Genomic DNA, 20,933 nt, shown 5'->3' on the forward strand with positions numbered 1-20,933 from the left:
TTCGTTCTTGCAATCGTTCCGCCACAAAAATATCGTTCCTGTATCGGTTCGTAATGAAAAATAATGTTCGTTCTTAACGTTCCGGCAGTGTTTAACGGGCCTGTTAACACATTGAGTACCGACGACGTAATTCACGCCCATGCGTTGTATACCATTGCGTTTAAATGTCATATTTCGAATCTACACCCTTCAATGCACAATATATGTGATTTTGGGAGCTCTGTGATGGACATAAATGACAAAATTTGCAGTCAAAAGTGTGTCATGATTTGGACATTTTAATTTATCTTACCAAGATGTCTCGATGCCAACCCATGTCGCCTACCGTGTGTAGACTATCTGTACTGTAGGCTTCTAATGATCACGCTGCCTACATTGATGCTACGGCTCTGCATTTGATTTTGTCGCTAAATGATCCTGCAATGATGCTCTTTTACTCTCTCTGTAGCCCTTCACTTTGTGGTATGGTAGCATCTGGGATGCTGCCGTCTTCGTGAATCGTGCTATGTTTGTTTCCCTAGTACGGTCGGTGCCCACGCTATAGCGCAGGTAGTGTCTGACTTCACGCAATAGGTAAACACAGAGTGCATCTTAATATGCGTCCTTGCCTCCTCCACTTGCGCTTGTCTCCTCGCCCCGCCTCCTGGCCCCTCCTCCGTGGAGAAAACGATAAAGTTTCCCAGCTGTCAGCCTAGCCACAACAACTTTTGAGGGACTGTTTTTCATTCACCATAACAATTGCACACGAGAAAAAGACTCTACAATTGAGCTTTTGCAAGATATTGAAATATAATGCTGTTGTCAGTGATGTCATCATGACGAGAAGCGAGTGGAGGAGGCAAGTGGAGGAGGCAAGGTCCCATATTAAGATGCACTCACAGAGCCATAGAGAAGGAGAGTTGCGCAAATGGAGGACCAGGAAATAAATTGCAGCCCCGCCTTTCAACGAGATCGAGGTCGTGCCTAAAGCAGCTGTCTTTCCATAGACTCAACATAGAACCACCACATAAAAAGCCAAAAATAAGGACTAACGGACTATACTGCGGGGTAATCACCACAAATATGTAAACTATCAACTGTCTCGGTAATGATAATCACAACAGTTTTACCATATGTGATGTTTATCTGAAGTTATTACTACGAACAGCAAGTCTGGTCATATTCCCTGCATTGCATTGCATTGCATTTGCTGTGTGCTACGCCCACTTCTAGGAACTAACATTCGCAACGCTGAGCAGTTCTGAGACGCTAAACAGCTAATTTTGCTAATGCTAAAGTGGCCCCTAGCACACAGTGGAGATTGCCGACTCTGTTTCTGGCTCTGGGTAAACACAGAGACCATTGTATATCATGTCTGGAGTATCTTGAACTTTCTGGACTTGCTACCTAGACCTTTACCAGATCCTTGGATCCAAATGGCACCCGAACTGCGATTGGAGTAATGCGCTCCGATTTGGAAGTTTGATCGCCAACCAGATAAGAATTGTTCATTTGATTATTCGACCCCCATGTTGAACTTCCTGTGTCTTCCTGTATGTGAAAAGCCAGAAGCTAGCATAGATGGCTACAGCTACTACATATCATATGGATCGGATGGGCTACACTCATCTAAGCATCATATCACTGGGATTTGTTGTCAAGGTTGGGCTATTACTTTCGGGAGTCATCGGGAGTCTATTTTAGCAAATATCACCTTCTGTGTGTGTGCAAAGAGTTTGTGTTCAGTCCGCGTGAAAAACTTGGAGATCGAAGGGCATTGATTGCCGATGTTGTAGTGGGACAGAGCAGGTGTGTCTTGACAAGCAGGATGCGTGTCAGAGCTAACCTTGCACCAACTTCATGTGAGTAAATCAAACTCGTGACATTCTGAAGCAAAAACCTCAATATCTCCGAGCTGAATTCCATGGATAACCACTTTGTTTAGCTTGGGTTTGCTCGGCAATAAAAGCTCGTAGAGACACACGGCAGTTTACTCATAGCAGCATCAGAATTAAAACAGTATTTAAGAACATCACCCTCAGATAGTTTACTCCAATTTATTTTGGCCTCATATGCCTCTTCATTTTTAACTACCTTGGGGACAATCATCATAGTCTTCGTTAATCGACATTGGAACAACTTCCTTAAGCAATGTAACCATTGTTGCCCTTTTCAACATACAGTTTCACAGTTCTCCAGAAAGTTTAATTTGGAGTCAATTATTGTCCCCAAATATTTATACGATTTGATTTGTTCCACTGTTTCACCCTTCATGGTGGTTGACTTATATCTTAGTTGTTTCCCAAAGTCAATGTGCATGTCTTTTGCTTTACATATGTCTATTATTGGTCCATATGACCTCTTTAGTCCTTCTATAAGAGGCTTAGTTACAGAGTCATCAGCATATTTCTTTTTTCTTTTTTTTTAAGTATTTTTGTGGCCTTTTCTGGCCTTAAGTGTTATAGGATAGTATGAGAGGAGACAGAAAACCATTGGGATAGAGAGATGGGGCAGGGTCGGGAAATGACCTCGGCCGGACTCCAACCAGGGTTGAGAATCAATGGAGCCTTAGCGCTGTAGATGGAGGTAGTGCACTTGTGCAATTTTTTTAATCATTTTTTGCCCTGAAATATTAATATTCAGTTCGAAGCTAGAAATAATAAGACCTCATATGAGTAGCGTTTTTATTATTTTGCGCCACTAGATTATTGTATACTGGGTCACAAAGCTCCATTTTTATGAGGCCAAACCCAAAAACATTAACGGGATGCTAGCGAGTACAGGTCGAAATCTTCTTCCCTGCTGTAAAACTACACACCTGAAAGATTTGTCAATACAGCCTATTGTTAAACACCAGCCATAGTGCTTACCAGGAATGTTTTGTTGCTGAGATTTTGTGACTAGAAATTGCAGTAGCAATGTATTTAGCATATGGGTTCCCCTTTCCCTTCCATACATTTTCCCACATGAAAGACTTACCAACGCTCACCAACTAGTGGACACTCCATAGGAACTGCAGTATGCATGCAAAGCTAACTGGCTACAATGGGAACCAATCAGACTGAATCTTCTCCCTGTGTTCTAAGTTCTCTAAGTTATCTGCCACCAACAAACACCAGAAAAAGGGAAGAAGAAGGCGGGGACAACGCCCCCTTAGACCAAACTTGAGCCAGAGAAGATCTAACGTATGAGAATGATCACTGGCTGGTGGCCAGGAGTGGCACTGCAGCTATGTTCTCGCAGCCAAGTAAATAATGAATGGGTCCCAATGGGGCTGTATGCTTTTAATAATTGTATCTGCCCGTGTAATTTTTTCCCCGGAAATAATGAAGTCGCGTTCGATAGATAGGAGTAAGTGAAAGCATTTGCCGACACGTTTGCATCTTGTCAAGTGTTAGATTCTTGAAAATGACCCTTATTTAACCCCTTAGCGCAGCACTATGGCTCTCTGTAATGTCACAGCAATGTTGTTATGATATAGTTAAGCATTTTCAGTAAGTGAATAGGGTCACCGGCGACCCCTGCTGCAGTAAGAGGCTACACTATAGCAATGACACAGCATGTGACAATTGACTTTACGGCATTTCGCCATTTGTTTTGTAGTTTTAAATCTGACTTCAGATGCCGATGTGTTTAAGTTATGTTTGGGTTGTTGCGGACACCTGTTATTTATTGCACGTAAGGTGGTGGAAAAGCAGTAAGTGTGAAGTGGGTAAAGGAAATGACAGCGCTCATCCTTGAGAATTTGGCCACCTTCATTAACATGTTGGACGGTGGTGGGGGGTTTTGAGGTGTGTGACCGTAGATGTCTCTGCGAGGATCAGTCAGAGTACGTCTGTCGTCAGCTCTGGTCGGAAATAGTCGCAGAGATTCCTCAGCCAGCAGGTATTAGCCGAATGCTAGCGTGTTGCAGGACAAAACTAACAAGTCTTTGGGAGAACAAAGTCATACAAGGAACCTTTAACTTCACTTCTAATACAACATCCATGATAAGGTACAGAATGTGCACACATCTTTACAAACCAGAGAACTGAACCGTCACAAATCCCTGCTAAGCCATTTAGCCCAATAGGCTCCCATTCATCTTTCACTGCGTTCTCCAATGGGGCTATATTGGGAGTCAATGGTAGATTCCGTTCTCATAGGTTAGACTTTCTCTGCTTGAGCACACTCTTTTGCATTGGGTGGGCAGAGTTTGAATCCTCTTTCTTTAATCTACCCTCTTTGCCCTGACTTTCTGTGTCCTGACTTTTAAAAAAATCCAATATCAATGCAATAAGGTTAAACTTATATCAAATTGTTCAAATTGATTAACTAAGATATGGGGATGAATTGCATTAAAACTAGATGAAAAATCAAGAGGTTTGACCATGGGACCCACTTCCTTCAAGATGTTTCAAGATGTTTGAGAAGAAGTAGGGTAAGGATGGCATCTTCCACTCCTTTTAGGGTCCAATGCATGTGCAGTGTATCTTACATGCATCCCCAATACTGTTTTACATAAGAGATTTATAGCACAAAAAAACACTTTCAACACAGTTGATAGCCAATGTAACAAAATTGACAGGAGAAAACAAAAGTGACAAAAATGGTCCTCCTCAGCTGAGGGGTAACAGATGACGGTAAAACAGTTGACATTTATGAATATTATTTACAAATAACATTTATAAATAATGTTTCTATTTATAAATACCATTTCTAAATACCATTTCTAAATCAGGTGCACATTATTATGTTAATAACACAGTTGACAGACAATTAACCCTCTCACCCTCATCATTGATTAATCATCAATTGGCTGCCTCGTTGCGCGGGTGAGGCATAAATGCAATTTCATTGTGTGCAGAGTGCAGTGAACACTTGTGTGCTGTGGAGTGCTGTGTCTCAATGACAATGGGAGTTGGAGTTTCCCACTTTCACGATTAATCATGATTAATGTGACAGCTCTAATACATCACAAAAATGTCAACGCAATATGCATTTTGTATTTAAAAAAAAACTAACAAAAAAAACATATGTGCAGTTTTTGGCCGTTTCATTGCTGCTCTCAGTCACCAGCCTCCAACACTGGATTGATGCCTGTTTTTCACAATGTACAAATATCTTCAGCTTTACCTTAGAGATGGAAAGAGGGAGAAGGGATCATGTAAAACATAATAAACATTTTTAACGAGACAAACACACACATGAACACATGCACACACACACACACACAATAATAGTTTTGTTTGTTTGAATACAAGAAGAAAACCTCTGGCACTGCGCATGTACTAGTGTGTGTGTGTGTGTGTGTGTGTGTGTGTGTGTGTGTGTGTGTGTGTGTGTGTGTGTGTGTGTGTGTGTGTGTGTGTGTGTGTGTGTGTGTGTGTGTGTGTGTGTGTGTGTGCGTGCGTGCTGTCTTACGTTTCTTGGTCATGCGTTTAATGAGAAGTATGGCTCCAATCATCCCCAGCAGACCAGTAGCGGAGCCCGCTCCTATAGCAGTGTACTTCAGCATGGCAGCCCACAGTGGTACCTCCCTCTCTGGGGCAGAAAAGTACGGTGAATATGGTGATTAGTTTTGTCATGAAGGGACGCTCTGGGATGAGTCTTCACAAGCCTCTTATAGCCAAACTATAGAATATACTGTACAGCCTACCTGTGCATGTGGGTGCAGGGTGGGTCCACTGTCCTGTGGGGCCACACTGTATCCTGTGAGCTCCCTGGAGCACGAAGCCCTCATCACAGCTGAACTCACAGGTGGAGGTGAAGCTGTGGGGGTCTATGGGGTGGCTGCAGTTCACACTTCCTCCACTAGGGGCATCAGACAACTCAGGACACTCCAACGCTGCAGGTTGACGTGACAAAAAAACTCATCAGTTATAATACAGCATACTGTATAAATAATAAATCCTCATTGAGTATTTTTTTGGGCTTTTATACCTTTATTTGAGTTAGCATAGTATGAGAGTGTGACAGGAAATGAGTGAGGAGAGAGAGATAGGGAAGGGTTGGCAAAGGACATCGGGCTGTAACCAAACCTGGGTCACAGGTGTTATGGTATAGCCTACGGGGCGTCTTAGCTCATTTGAGCCACCACGCCCCCATCATTGAATAACTTTGATGCTCATTCTAATGCTCTCACAAATGTGTACTGAACACCAACACCAGTACTTCAGGCCTACGGTACCTTTGCATGTGGGTTCTGGATGGGTCCACTGTCCTGTGGGGCCACACTGTATCCTATGAGCTCCCTGGAGCATGAAGCCCTCATCACAGCTGAACTCACAGGTGGAGGTGAAGCTGTGGGGGGCTATGGGGTGGCTGCAGTTCACACTTCCTCCACTGGGGGCATCAGACAACTCAGGACACTCCACAGCTGTGGTTGACGTGACAAAAAAACTCATCAGTTATAATACAGCATACTGCTAGCTACCACATGCTTAGTGAAACGTATGGACAGTATTGCTTAACACACAGAGGACTGAATGCCCTCCAGAGGGCAATTTGACATGTCCCCAAAAACAAATCTGTAACTCTGTGAGTTTTTGTCATTGAAACATATAAGTCACACCATTAGAAACCTCAGACCTTCCAGATTTCAAATATATATATATTAGGGGTGGGCAAACATGAAAATATTTAATCGCATTAACTCAATGACTTTCTGTGATTAATCGCGATTAATCGCATAGCGCGCAAAACAAAAAAATGAATTTAAAAGCTACTTCAAACGCACCATTTTATTTGAAAATTACACATCGCCAAATCACTGATTAGGCCTTCACTGTAGCCTATCACAGCCGACCACAGAAGGAATTGGAATTTTACCCCCTTTATTAACAGACATTGACATTTCTTAAAATGAAGTAGACCAATCATAGACGTATGTAATATTAGGCCTATATCTTTCAAAATGAAAATGTAGCCTATTTGCCAACATACAGACTACAAGACTAAATTATAGAGTAGCCATAGGCCTACGCCTATCCAATGTAGGCCTAGCCTAGGCTGGCCTAATGAAACAAATTATTGCACACAGTTATTAAACAAGGCTATTTAAGATTGAACTGAACTGAAATATTAGAAATTCAAATTAAGATAATGGGCCTTCAAGAAACAAAACACTTCTCATTTGAAATGAATAGGCAACAGGCAGACGTGTGTCTGTGGGAATGCCCCTCCTTCTCTCTGTGCCAAAGAGAGTGGAGTTACCGTAGGCTACACTAAACTTAGGGGCTCCGCGAAATCTGTTGACGCAGATATGAATGGTGAATATAACTTTGTGATGCGCAGATGCTAGAAGCAAGGAGCGTCGGCGAAAATTTAATTATTTTACCGCTGATTTTTCAACTATGCCCTGAAGCCTGGTTTGTGCTCCGAAACCAACGTGCTGCGCGATGATGTAGGCAGCCTCCGCAGTGAGCCAGCGCCTTCTATGCACGCGCAGCGCAGATGTAGAAACCAAAACGTTCCCGGAGGAATTTAATATCTCGCGGTCTGCTTTTTGATAGGGGCTTTATCAGACAGCTATGTAGCCTACACTGTTTGTTCGCGTGGCGTTATTGACAGCTGATACACAGCATATCAAGGTGTCACACTATGCCTACAATATTTTTACAACCTTGACAGCTTCAAAGGCGAGCCACTTCCTGCTCGAGAGCTGCGCAATGAAGACTGTAGAACTTTATACAGAAAATGTCCATTCATAAGTTGATGTCCTTCCAGGCTATGCCTATTTTGTTTTGCCTACTTTTCTAGACCCTGATGTCTTTTTCTCTGACAGCAGTCACTGGCAGCAGTAGCAGAAGCGCGCTGACGCTTTCAAAATAAAAGTATCGAACGACGGTCATAAAAGGCTAAAAAAAATTCACAAAAAAACCCTGCTGCGTTAAGCGTTAACAAAATTGTCGGGCGATATGGATCTCAATAGTTAACGCACCGTTAACGCGTTAACGTTGCCCAGCCCTAACATATATTAAATAAATTATATAGCTGGCCCAATTTAAAGAAAGTGAAAAGAAATCTTCGCATATTCTGTACTCTCTGCCTGTAGCAGCCACACCTATAGCTATTCACATGTAAAGTACCGGTGCTTGAGTGGCTATTCAGAGGTGACAACATGCCCCTTTCAGCTAGGCAAAACACAGTGTCCTGCCACAGGACAAAGAGAGTGACAGGGGGGTGTGCTATCAGAGCACATGGAGATTGACAGGGGGGTGTGGGCCATTAGAGGTTTTTCACGCCTATCTCATTAGTATTCAAATGAGACAGGCAGTGGCAGTGACATAGTCTTTCTTTTTTGCATTTTGTATGAAAACAACAAAACATTTCTAAATGCCCTTTTTACTTTTATGCAGCCAACACATTTGTTTACAAGATTCAAACTTCAAAAGTCTTGGCTAGATATATTTATTGTGTGTTTTCTTGCACTTTTTGAAGACCTCTGAAACCTGTCTTTTTGTACAGTTGTGTTTATACTTAATTTAAATAAAACATGTTTGTATGACATCCAATTTTCTTTCAGATTATTTCTTGTCAGGCTTTTCAGAATACAACCATAAATTCCACTTTTGCATAGATGCTTACTGTTAGTTGAAAATACTTGAAAATGTCAGGGTGGTGCAAGCAGCCTAAAAGCCTCTGAAAGGCCTTAGACCTCAGAGGGTTAATGTCTACTCATATCAACAATAAAGTCATTTGAAAGATTTAGGCCTAGCTCAAACTTCCTGTGTGGCACAATGGCAAATATGGTAAGACCAAAGCAGAAACCTGGGGGCCGCAGATACCTCAGAACATACATTATTTGAACATGGGTAGACAAATTACGTTTTTTTAAACATACTCTTTGTAAGCAGTTGCTTTTACCCAAAGCGACTTAAAAAAGAGGAAATAAATAGTAGCATATAATATGTCTGGAAATATAGACTATGGCATGCAGTCATGATTAAGTTAGAGGGGGTTTGATGGCGGTTACTTTTGTTGTGAAGGGACACTCACTTCACAAGTCTCTTATGACAGAGGAGTCAGGTAAAGAGAGAGAGAAAGGGAAAGAGGGAAAAAGGGGGGTAGATAGAGAGGGGGCAGGTAAAGAGAGAGAGGGGGGGGGGATAGAGAGAAGGAATGAGAGAGGGGACCGGTAAAGAGACAGAGGGCAATGAGGAGGGAGTGGGGTTCAAATAGAGGCAAACGGTGGCAGAGATAGTAGATAACTGCTGTTTCATGCCATGAAAATGGTGGTGTTTGTATTAGTCAGGGTCAATTTTCCCAAAAGATGAACCCTGAAGGCAAATTGTGTTAATTTTTGGTATACAACTGATTTAGGGGTATTCAAGGGTGCTGAATCCAAATCTGTTGTATACCGGGCGCAAAAATGTACGGAAATGCCTCAAACGGGCAAAATCCAATATGGCCGCCGACACCAGGTTAAAATCTCGCAATCCCTTTTCTTTTTGACTAAACAAGGTATGAATGTGAAAATAAGACTTATTTTTATGTTTTCACATATGGGGAACCCCATTCTGTCATCATATTTAAGGTCAGATTTGAAGAAAATGCTTATATAATTGGCTGGCAGCTTTTTTAAAACAGGGAGCCTCATATTGTCAACGATTTTTAGCATTATGATCAAACTTTCAAGATCCACAGAAAATAATGTCTGATGTCTTTGTGAACACCAATACTACCACAAACTGCACTGAACTGTCTACTTTCACCTGAAAAAAGAAGTTTGTGTCTACCTATTTCCATTCTTTAGTTACTGGCAGTAGAACATGGGATGACGCCTCTAAAAAAGCACTGATTTCTGACCCAAAAATAGTACACTTCTGTGTCCATATTTTTTTGTTTCAGGACAAAGTGCCTTTTTATAGTGTTCATGTTTGGTATACAGCATTTCCATGGGTTTTGAAATATGCTCAATTCAAATTCCTATAATGCCTCAAAATGAAGGAATCCAATATGGCCGCCGTCACCAGAGATATACATATCTTTGATTAAACAAGGTGAACTCATAAAAACATTATGTAGCTATATGTTTTCTTTCCATACATGGGGAAATAATGTATGTAATCAAATTTAAAATTATAATCAAAGGTAGTCAGTGTAGTCAAGCAGTTCAGTGTAGTCTGAATTCATGTACAACCATTGTTTTTCATGCCAATTAACTGACAGGCTAATTTCTATTGAAATGTTTTGTCTTATTTCAATTGCTTATGCACAATGAAATGTGTTCACCTCAGCCCACCTCTTCCATTATGACAAAACTATACACAGATAAGTCTGTATGCCTGAATGTACCTTCATCTAATATGAATATCTAGTTTTGGGAAGTTATTGTCTGCTGATGTTATTGCCTTGTTTAGATTAAATCCTTGAACGGTAGAAAGGTGAAAGGTGGAACAAAAGACAGGTTGATGTCATTGTGAAGATTGAGATCTTCACGGTTTTAAAACACACATTTTTATCTGCTTTTCTTTGTACATATGTTTTTAAATGCTGTTTAAAAACGGTTTATTGTGAACAAGAACAGTGTTTTATTTCTCATGTACTGCATTTAGTTTTCTGTGGTTTTAACCTGCTTGTGTAACTGACTTGGGTGATTGGAATTGGTTGTAATTGAATGCAGGTGTGGAGCTGATTGATTCTTTGGGACCGATTGCCACACCCCTCACCTGTCTTTTAAAACTCCTCCCTTTCAGTTGTGAGAGGAGAGACTGTCAGCAAGCAGGAATGTTGTGTTTTTAGCTTTGTGTTAAATTAAAGATCCTAAATACAACCCAGTTTTACCCTCTGTTTTTAAAATGCACAACCGAGAAGGAACATCTTTCTCACAGTCATTGTGAAATATTTACTTTCTTGATAGTTAGGCTATCTCCAATCATTATCAAGCTCCTCCTACTCAGTGACTTGGCCACTACATGTTTAGACACTACATAACACCAGGCACTACATTGTACTTTTGCTGTAGATGTAGCGAAAGCAATGGAGTTGTTTTGCAGTGATTAGTCCTAGTCATAGAGTCTTTGCTATCTACATCAGAAGCCACACAATGGTATATTGTGCCCCCACATCATCAAGCCAATATACTGAGGCAGGATCACATACTACTCCACCCTGTCCTCCTGTCAGTCACTGAAATGGGATGGATGAAATTGAATGGGGCATTAGTCCCACTACTCCTGTATCTGCCATTCACGAAGCATGAAAAGACATCACAACTTGTGCTCGCCCCAAGGAGTGCCTCATCCCCCTCTGGATCTGCAAGAAGTGGCATGGAGTACATGGAGTCATTCAGTTGCTGCAAATAAGATAAATTTGTCTTGGGCATACATAGCTGTCGCATTTAAGCGAACAACTCCTTCAAAATCACTGGAGAGGAGGAGAGGTAATTGAGAATAAGTTAACCTAGGGCTCTGACTTCTATTCCAAAGGGCTTGGATCATAAGTGGGACAGTCAGAGCACACCCACAACCCTAGTGATGGTCAATATCACGCTGCCTTCCCCTTACTTGCACTTCACCCCCATGGTGTCCCTCACACAACTGTGCTTCTCTCATCCAGTGAGCTCCATCATCTAAGCTTCACCTATCACTTGGATCCCTCACATGGGATTACAACTCCATCACGTACAGTAGATAACCTATAATCCTTCGGATTCGCCCTGATCGCAAACCACAATACCGTAGAACCAATCAGGATCACTGATTTTTCAGAGATGTGACACAGTCAAAATGTATGGTGGTGAGAAGTTAAATAAGTGAAAAAAGTAGTTCTTTCAGCAACAATGACTGCTCCAATGAGTCACTTTTCGAATCTGTAAATAGTTAAAGCGCAGCTCAGACAAATGTGACACAGAATGTGTCATAAGTGCAAGGATTTCTTTAAATAACTCCACTCTTTTGGACCTCTATGCCTATGGCGTAGCTCCAGATGGAAGCTGCTGTGGCCAGCAAAAGGTGGTAGTCTGGTATACAGATAATAATTTCTGTATCTTTGAATGCAAAGAAAACCAAAGAGATAATTGCGGCCTTCAGGAGGCACACCTACAAGACGAAAAAAGTTAGCCCCTCTCTAATCCTCCTGCTGCATCAACAGAGCTAAAACGTTATCTAGGACAGCCTCCAACCGGGTCCTCAGCTCTTTACCTTGCTGTCCTTTTGGTACAGGTGTGTCAAAGCAAGGACCAAACAACTCAACAAAGGGCCATAACCACATTTCACACGCACATGCACAGAATGACCATTCATTGGTATCCCTCAATCCAATGATCTCTTTCCATCCATCTGGTGTTCTGCAATAGACTAATTGATACAGCACAATGTAAAATAGTTGTGTTTGCAGAGTGGGCCACCGCTACTGTAATATCTACATTGAGCAAGACAATCGATGCAATAACTCTTGGATACCAATGAGTATGACATGAGTACCAATACATGAGTATGTCCTCTGTGTATATATTCACACACACACACACACACACACACACACACACACACACACACACACACACACACACACACACACACACACACACACACACACACACACACCGTATGCACTCCCTGCTCTGTTCATAGTTATTTTTGGCACTACTAATTGTATATTCTGCTCACCAAAACTGTTTTGTGAATTAAATGTGTGCTCTGAAGTGTGTTGCTTTCAATCTCATTGAACATGTGCATAGTGACAAACACCATTCTCTTCTCTTCTATTCTATTCTATTCTATTCTATTCTACACATCAGCTCACCACTCAATCCTCCTTTATTCATAGATTGAATGAGCACATCAATAAAATTGGCAAACAGTGATTTCCATTGTAAAGTTGTATGAAAAGAATTATTTAGGCAGACTCGTATTTGCACTTACTTTTATGGTTGAAAAGAGGTGAGCATGGGACGTGGTTTGAGATGGAAACATTTCATCATGGTATAATGCCTCAATTATTGAATTGAAATCTGCCTGAGTGTATATTAAAGCGCCTGTATACGTACGTATGTGTACGTTGGTGTTCCAATAAGAATGTCTTCTCTGCCACACTTGTGTGTGTATGTACTCTCTCAATGTGTGGTCCGTCCGAACATTGCAATGTTATGCTTGATTGTTATTTACATTAAGAGTGGCGACAGGGTGGGGATGAGGGAGTGAATGTAGTGTATGTGGGTAGTAAGTGTTGTCTTTTCAGTGACAGTGTTCGTATTGTAATGGACTATACCGGGGGCCTATTCGAAAACAAGATATGTTATCGAAGACCAATACATTTAATTAATGCCGGATTAAATTGAAATAGGGGAAATATTCCAATATAAATGATCAATTTATTAACAGTCTTAAACATGTATGCAGGTCTAAATCATGTCTTTTCATCCAAATCTTAAACCCGAGCACAGCAATGAATTCCCCATGTATGAAAACCTATAGCTGGCATAATATATTTAAGAGATGACCTTGTTTAATCACAGACATGTACTGTATATCTGGTGATGGCGGCCATATTGGATTCCTTCATTTTGAGGTACTATGGGATTTTTTGAGCCTGGTATACAGCAGATTTAAGTTAAGCATCTTTCAAAACTCATGGAAATGCTGTAAACCAAACATGAACACTAAAAAGACACTTTATCCTGCAAGCAAAAATATGGACACAGAAGTGTAGCATTTTTGGGTCAAAAAAAACAGTGCTTTTTTGGTGGTGTCATCCCATGTTCTACTGCCAGTAACTAAAGAATGGAAATAGGTAGACACAAACTTCTTTTTTCAGGTGAAAGTAGACAGTTCAGTGCAGTTTTTGGCAGTATTGGTGTTCACAAAGCCATCAGACATTATTTTCTGTGGATCTTGAAAGTTTGATCATAATGCTAAAAATCGTTGACAATATGAGACTCCCTGTTTTAAAAAAGCTGCCAGTCAATTATATAAGCATTTTCTTCAAATCTGACCTTAAAACTGATGACAGAATGGGGTTCCCCATATATGAAAACTTAAAAATAAGTCTTATTTTCATATTCATACCTTGTTTAGTCAAAAAGAAAAGGGATTGCGAGATTTTAACCTGGTGTCGGCGGCCATATTGGATTTTGCCCGTTTGAGGCATTTCCGTACATTTTTGCGCCCGGTATACAGCAGATTTGGATTCAGCACCCTTGAATACCCCTAAATCAGTTGTATACCAAAAATTAACACGATTTGCCTTCAGGACCTTAAATAAGCACATTTTCTGAAATTCTGCCTAGACTATATCTACATATAGAGAATATGCTGTATAAAGCAAAACATTTTAAACGCTATAGATTTTTTCACTCACTAAATTGCCTCCTTTATGAATATCATGAGTTACGATATCATTTATAATGGCTGCAGAATATGGCCACCCTGCAATTTAATTTTCCACACAGCTCCCGTTTCAATCCCACGCAAAAAAATAAATCTTTACAATCCAGTTAGCACAAACAAATTATCCATAGAGGATAATTGTAATTGGCGTAGATGATGAATTATTAGCTGAGTGTGTAATGCAAAAGTTATGCACGGATCCTAATTAAAAACAAATTATTAGCCGATCATGCATACCTAGCATTGCTAACCTGACGTGAATGAGTTATCTGCAGAGACTGATTGCAACTGGCATGGATGATGAATTATTATTAGCCAAGCACTGACAGCTTTGCTATATTATAATTGGAATGGGCTAGGATACATTAGTATCTGAGTATACTTGAGTATACTAGAGTGACACCAGGCTGAGACTTCAAAGAGGATTGTTGCTTGGACATATACAGGTTTTTTTAGCATTTAAAACAAGACATGATTTGTTGAGCCATGTTTGTATGTGTGTGAGAGCATCAGAAAGTACTCGTGCTGCTTCCTCAGGATCTTTAGCTTTAGTGAAAATAACTGTGTCATCAGCATAAAGCTCGACATCAACATTTGGACAGTGCTCAGGTAAGTCAGTAATGTAGAGAGAGAATAAAAGGGGCCCCAGAATGGACCCCTGGGGGACCCCTACTGGACAGTTTATGAAGTTGGACCTAGAACCGTCCACAACTGTACATTGTTCTCTGTTTGACAAGTATGACTGAAACCAAGTTATAGATTTAGCAGAAAAATTAAAATGACTAAGTTTTGATAGTAAAAAAAAAGGTGTGCTACAGTATACACTGTCTTTCCGGGATCAATACAGTGTCTCCCCTCTACCAGAGAGAGTAGAGAGAGAGGTTCCGTTGGCCCATTGTTTCCGGGTTCTATTATTGCAAGGGGGAGGGGGGAAATCCCCCTTTAGGCAGACCTAAGGACTGTTCTATTCAATGCAAGGAGTATTATGACACGCCCCTTTAGGCAGACCGGAACCTGGTCATGTTAGGTGCCAATAGCAACCTATTACATTGGCATATCTCTATACTTAAAGAATCTCTGCCTCTACTCTATAACAAATGGGAGTAACTGGCCAAACTATACAATATACAGCCTACCTGTGCATGTGGGTTGAGAGTCAGTCCACTGTCCTGTGGGGCCACACTGTATCCTGTGAGCTCCCTGGAGCACGAAGCCCTCATCACAGCTGAACTCACAGGTGGAGGTGAAGCTGTGGGGGGCTATGGGGTGGCTGCAGTTCACACTTCCTTTACTGAGGGCAGCAGACACCTCAGGACACTCCACAGCTGAATGAATTAATAGATTATACTTTGTACATGGATGCACACATTTTTGTGTAAAAATACAGTTAAAAAAAACCCATAATCTTTTCAAGCAGTTGCTTTTACCCAAAGTGACTTAAAAAAAGAAGAAATGAACAGCAGCATATAATATGTCTGGAAATATACGTAGATGCAGTCATGATTAAGTTAGAGGGGTTTTGGTGGCGGTTATTTTTGTTGTGAAGGGACGCTCTCTTCACAAGCCTCTTATGGACAAACTATACAATATACAGCCTACCTGTGCAGGTGGGTTCAGAGTCAGTCCACTGTCCTGTGGGATCACACTGTATCCTGTGAGCTCCCTGGAGCACGAAGCCCTCATCACAGCTGAACTCACAGGTGGAGGTGAAGCTGTGGGGGGCTGTGGGGTGGCTGCAGTTCACACTTCCTCCACTGGGGGCAGCAGACACCTCAGGACACTTCACAGCTGCAGGTGGAGCAGTGAATACATCAATTGACTAATTCATTCATCATTGTGTCACTCTGTTGTCTACGGTCATTCTATTCTGGCATTAAAATATGTGCAATACACCACATAATGTCCTCACATTTCATGCAGAAGTGCAAAATTCCTATCAAGGACAGCTGTTTCAATTTGACCATAGGATTATGGCACTAGTGTTGCCTTCATTTTAGATGTTAAAGTGCCCAGAGTGTGAGCCCTACCTGTGCATGAGGGCGAAGGGTGTGTCCACTGTGCTGAAGCCAGACAGCGGATCTGCGCTGCCCCCTGCAGCCTGTACCCTGGATTGCATTCCACCTGACAGCTGGAGTTGAATCGGTTCTTCTCAAAGACGTCAACACAGTTCAGTGTGCCCTGCTCTGGATCTAGAAGAGGCCTGCAGGCAACCGCTAAGAAAGAGAGAAACTGTCATCTATCAGTGCTGTATCAGTGTTCCCTCTTGGGATCTAGCAGGATAATCTCCCACACTCTTGGGACATTGGGTGAGACTGCGAGATGTCAGGAGGAGCTGTGGCTTAATAATGAATAAGATTTTGTTTGGACTTCAAGTAACAGAGAAGACAGAGATCAGTGTTGCCAGATGTGCAATAATTATCGTAATTGTACCATAATTTTGTCCATTTTGTCCTCTGTACGATCAAAAAAACATGGTGTACGATAATTTCAGAGTGGTGATTCAGTTCATTTAGATGCCTTGAAACAACAATTTTGATCTTGTACGATAATTTCCTTCAAAAAGCCCCCCAAAACGATAATTTTGAGGTTCTGGTACGATAACTCAGCATTTTCCATCTGGCAACACTGACGGAGATCTTAGTCACAGCTTCAAAAAGTATCAACCGAATGTCACCAATATGAGCCAACAAGCTCTGAATGAGCAGACAGCAACACGTTGTCTGGTAGTTCCACTACTCGATGACGTCAACTGTGCATTCTACTTCAAAGGGTGACATTTTGTAGCCTGACAAGCCTTACATGTACATCAAATGTCAGCGTTTGGTCAGAACTAATTCCAGAGCAAAGATGAGCTCACTCCTCCCACCCAAGTTCTCCAGGGCATCGAGGATCCAGACCAAAAAAGTAATTAATAGTGGTCTGGTAAAACCCGGCTAGACATTTTGTGGACATATACAGTACTATCCAAATGTTGAAATAATTCTTGAATGGATATGGCATAGTGTTGAAAAAATGTCACTTTAAGTGCATAGTACATCGATATGATCTAGCCACTATTCAGTGAACAACTACTGTGGAACTGAGGTAACACTCTAGCCTGATAAACCAGACTAAATGTGGATGTCTAATTTAGTCTGGCCTCGATGCATAATACATCCGAAGATTGTTGATGAGAACAACCTTCCCTCAAAACCCTGCCCGCTTTGATTCAAAACACATCTTTGCGTTGTAATTGGTTTGCCAGATTCATGGCATTCTGGCTTCATTGAATCATTATGCGAGGCCAGACCCACCCGTAGACAAAACATTTTGCCGTCCAGCGGGTGGCGCTGGTTCACCAGGCTAGTAACACTCACCATTCTCACAGCGAGGCCCTTCAAAGCCAGGCAGACACTTGCACGTGAAGTTGCCAATGGTCTCCACACACTCCCCAAACTCACTGCACGAGTCCTCAGAGCAGGAGGCTGCGGCCACGCACGCGCGCACACACACACACACACACACACACACACACACACACACACACACACACACACACACACACATACACACACACACACACTTTTCTCATTTATACCATCGGCATCAGTCAATATAACTTTTCACTGACGTCATCATTACTAATTACTTAATTCTGTTTTAATTAAATCATATCATCAGTGTCCATTAGATATAATATAATATAATATAATACTGTATATATATAATGTATATATGATATAATATAATAATAAGAAGCAATGCATACTAATTAATCAACACATTACGAAAAATGCACATAAATGAATAAATAATTTTACTGACCTGTGTAACAGATAGTCTGCTTCTTCTTATTGCACTTCTCGTCGTTCCACTTGGTGGTGTCCTTGGGCCTCTTGATGTAGATCTCCACACAGTCCTCTCCAGTCTTCCCACCACTGGGCTCATTGTCGGCCCAGTTTGCTGCCTCCTCTGTCAGCTCTTTCTTAGTCCCCACCCATGTCCATTTCTCTGCCACCTGTTATACAAAGTATATTTCACCAACATCATTAGAAGGCCATGGAATTACCATTAACTTGGAACAGCTCATTCATGCTCATTTTTCACATTTTGCAATGGAACCCTAACCTGGGAACTCCCATACTGCCTTTAGTTCTACACAATTGTTTCGATCTGAAAGACAGTCTGGTGAGGATGACTCATAGCGTCCAAGATCATGGGATCTGTGTCATAATGGCCAAGCATTCCGACCTTAACAGTTTATCTGCCCAATCAGAGAGCAGGCAGTGTGTCATAATAGCCAAGTATTCCGGACCTATACGGAATTTACAATAGGCAACTCCCCAGACCTAATCTCACTTGTGATTAGGTCTGGTGTTAACCAGGCAAATGGAACCCTGTTTTAAAGAACATGGCACACGGCACTGGTACAGTACGTAGATGGAAAAGCTGGAGTGACAGAGTAAAAGTCCTGCTTAGGTTTCCATACTTCCTGTGCTGTCAACACAAATTATATCACTAATTAGTTCATTAATCTGGTTTAAGGGATGTAGTTCAATCATTTTAATAAACGTAAATAAACCATGCCCCCATTAGAATGGCCAGGATCTCTTAAAGGGAAGAATAATAAAATGCTGCCTCCCAAGTACAGAGAAATCAAGGGAGCGTGAGCACTATGACTGCCTTTTTTGGTGTTTTTAAAAAGAGAGAGTATCACCTTGCGAATGCCAATCCAGTAGTATCCTTTGACATACGGCAGCATGTCGTTGAGGTATCTGATCTCCTCCTGGTTCTGGATGGCCACCATGTCTGTGAAATGTTCCTGGCAGTACTTTCGAGCCGATTCCCAGTCCATAGCAGGACCATCAGTGTAGTTATAGGTCCAAGCCTGGACACCCATTCTACTCCGGCCCAAGTCTGACAATGGAACAGATTTATACTTACAGTTTATATGTTTCAATAAACTCACCCTCATAGGTATGGAGTATGGAGTATAATGTATAATATATGTGCATATAATACATATAATACATAATGTATATTTTATATACGGTAGGTTAATAGAATAAATGGCGAAACGGTATTACAAATGGAGAATTAAAGGAGAACTCGTGCCAATTTCGTCATGCAGTTGTATTGCTCACACTACCTTTCAGTAGCCGAGAAGCAACACTCTTTGTTCAGCCTTTTCCGAGATCTTGGACATTGGGGGTAAGATTTGTTTACATATTCTAAATATCATCCAAAAAGTTGTAGATGTAACATAAGCAGACAACTGACAACAGAGCGATAACTTTTGGGTTAATATTTTCAGTGTAACAGGAAATGGTCAAAAAAGGTACTACAACTATGCTGCTTATTGAAACTGGGCAGCCTATTACCAAATATGATCTTTACATGGAAGTGTACTAAGTAATAAACAAATATTTCTAGTATGTTCCAAGTACAGTTAGTTTTGCAGCTAAAAATGGCCATTTTTGGAAATTAAAAATGGCGGACCATGGAGAAGATCCCCCTTTTCATATATGAAAAATGCAATTTTTCCAGTCATACTGTAATGAATACTTGGAATTTGATGCTGGTGGTAAGTATTTATGAAAAAGGTAACATTAGTGAATGGGCAGCATGAGTTCTGGAAATAAACAACTAAAAATCTTGCACAGTGTCTCTTTAAGAGGTGTTTTTAAGTAAACAAAGTTATGTCTTATAACATTTGAAATAAATCAAATCAAGTACGCCCCCATTAGAATGGCTCAGATCTTGGAGAGAGCAGAGCCAAAAACAGCAGCATAATCACTGCAGCATCACTGAAGAGTCAAGGGTAGTGTGAGCAATAGAACAGTGTTAGCAATACAACAGCATATTGAAATTGGTAAGAATTCTCCTTTAAGTGAAAGTTAACTTAGTCTTAGACTTGTTTTCTTGTCATACAATAAGCACAATGTCGATATTCAAATATCAAATCAAAAGTGTCATTGAGCGGCAATACAACAGCATATTGAAATTGGTAAGAATTCTCCTTTAAGTGAAAGTTAACTTAGTCTTAGACTTGTTTTCTTGTCATACAATAAACACAATGTCAATATTCAAATATCAAATCAAAAGTGACATTGAGCGATGATGCAATGGGAGAAATAACCAGACCTCAACACTCATTTCAAACAAATCTGAATAAACAGTATGTTAGACTTAGATTTAGACTGGCATGAAAATACTGCTGCAATGACATCAATATCCAAACCTGGATGATACTCCAAGCCTGACTGCTTACATATGAAATAGGGTGTTACAATGATTGACAGCACAATTATTGTGTGAACATGAGTCCCATGTTAACAGTGAGAGTTTAAATATCATGTCTTACAATATGTACATTGTACAAATGTCTTACCATAAGTGATTGTGACGAAGGTGATCCCCAACATTAGAGTCACGATGGAACAAGGTTGATGACACATCCAAACAAACATCTGCAGAGGTAAATGTACGATCACTTTCCCTTTACTGAAAGCAGGCCATACAAGCATTGGTATTCTTTATTAAATAACAAAATCTTACCTTTGCATACACTAGTGGATGTCTTGGTATAGCCTACTCAAAAACTATCCAACTACACCCACACTTGACACTCAGAAGAGGGAAAGGGTATTAGGTTGCTGTCTC

General features: G+C 40.9%; 1 protein-coding gene across 1 annotated transcript in view; it reads right to left on the bottom strand.

Moving 5' to 3' along the window:
- The window catches only part of LOC134451532 (sushi, von Willebrand factor type A, EGF and pentraxin domain-containing protein 1-like), a 48,502-nt gene extending 27,569 nt beyond the window's left edge, over positions 1-20,933 (bottom strand). Inside the window, exons 1-12 of the mRNA XM_063202038.1 lie at positions 20,829-20,933; positions 20,662-20,740; positions 18,988-19,187; positions 18,096-18,288; positions 17,648-17,755; positions 16,319-16,504; positions 15,891-16,079; positions 15,428-15,616; positions 6,149-6,337; positions 5,618-5,806; positions 5,383-5,502; positions 457-560 (exon numbers count right to left, since the gene is read on the bottom strand). Of these exons, the coding sequence (XP_063058108.1) occupies positions 457-560; positions 5,383-5,502; positions 5,618-5,806; positions 6,149-6,337; positions 15,428-15,616; positions 15,891-16,079; positions 16,319-16,504; positions 17,648-17,755; positions 18,096-18,288; positions 18,988-19,187; positions 20,662-20,740 (1,746 nt within the window). The 5' untranslated portion in view covers positions 20,829-20,933. The remainder of the gene's footprint in view (positions 1-456; positions 561-5,382; positions 5,503-5,617; positions 5,807-6,148; positions 6,338-15,427; positions 15,617-15,890; positions 16,080-16,318; positions 16,505-17,647; positions 17,756-18,095; positions 18,289-18,987; positions 19,188-20,661; positions 20,741-20,828) is intronic.

Source organism: Engraulis encrasicolus, chromosome 6 (genome assembly GCF_034702125.1).
Source record: "Engraulis encrasicolus isolate BLACKSEA-1 chromosome 6, IST_EnEncr_1.0, whole genome shotgun sequence".
Classification (NCBI taxonomy): Eukaryota; Metazoa; Chordata; class Actinopteri; order Clupeiformes; family Engraulidae; genus Engraulis; species Engraulis encrasicolus.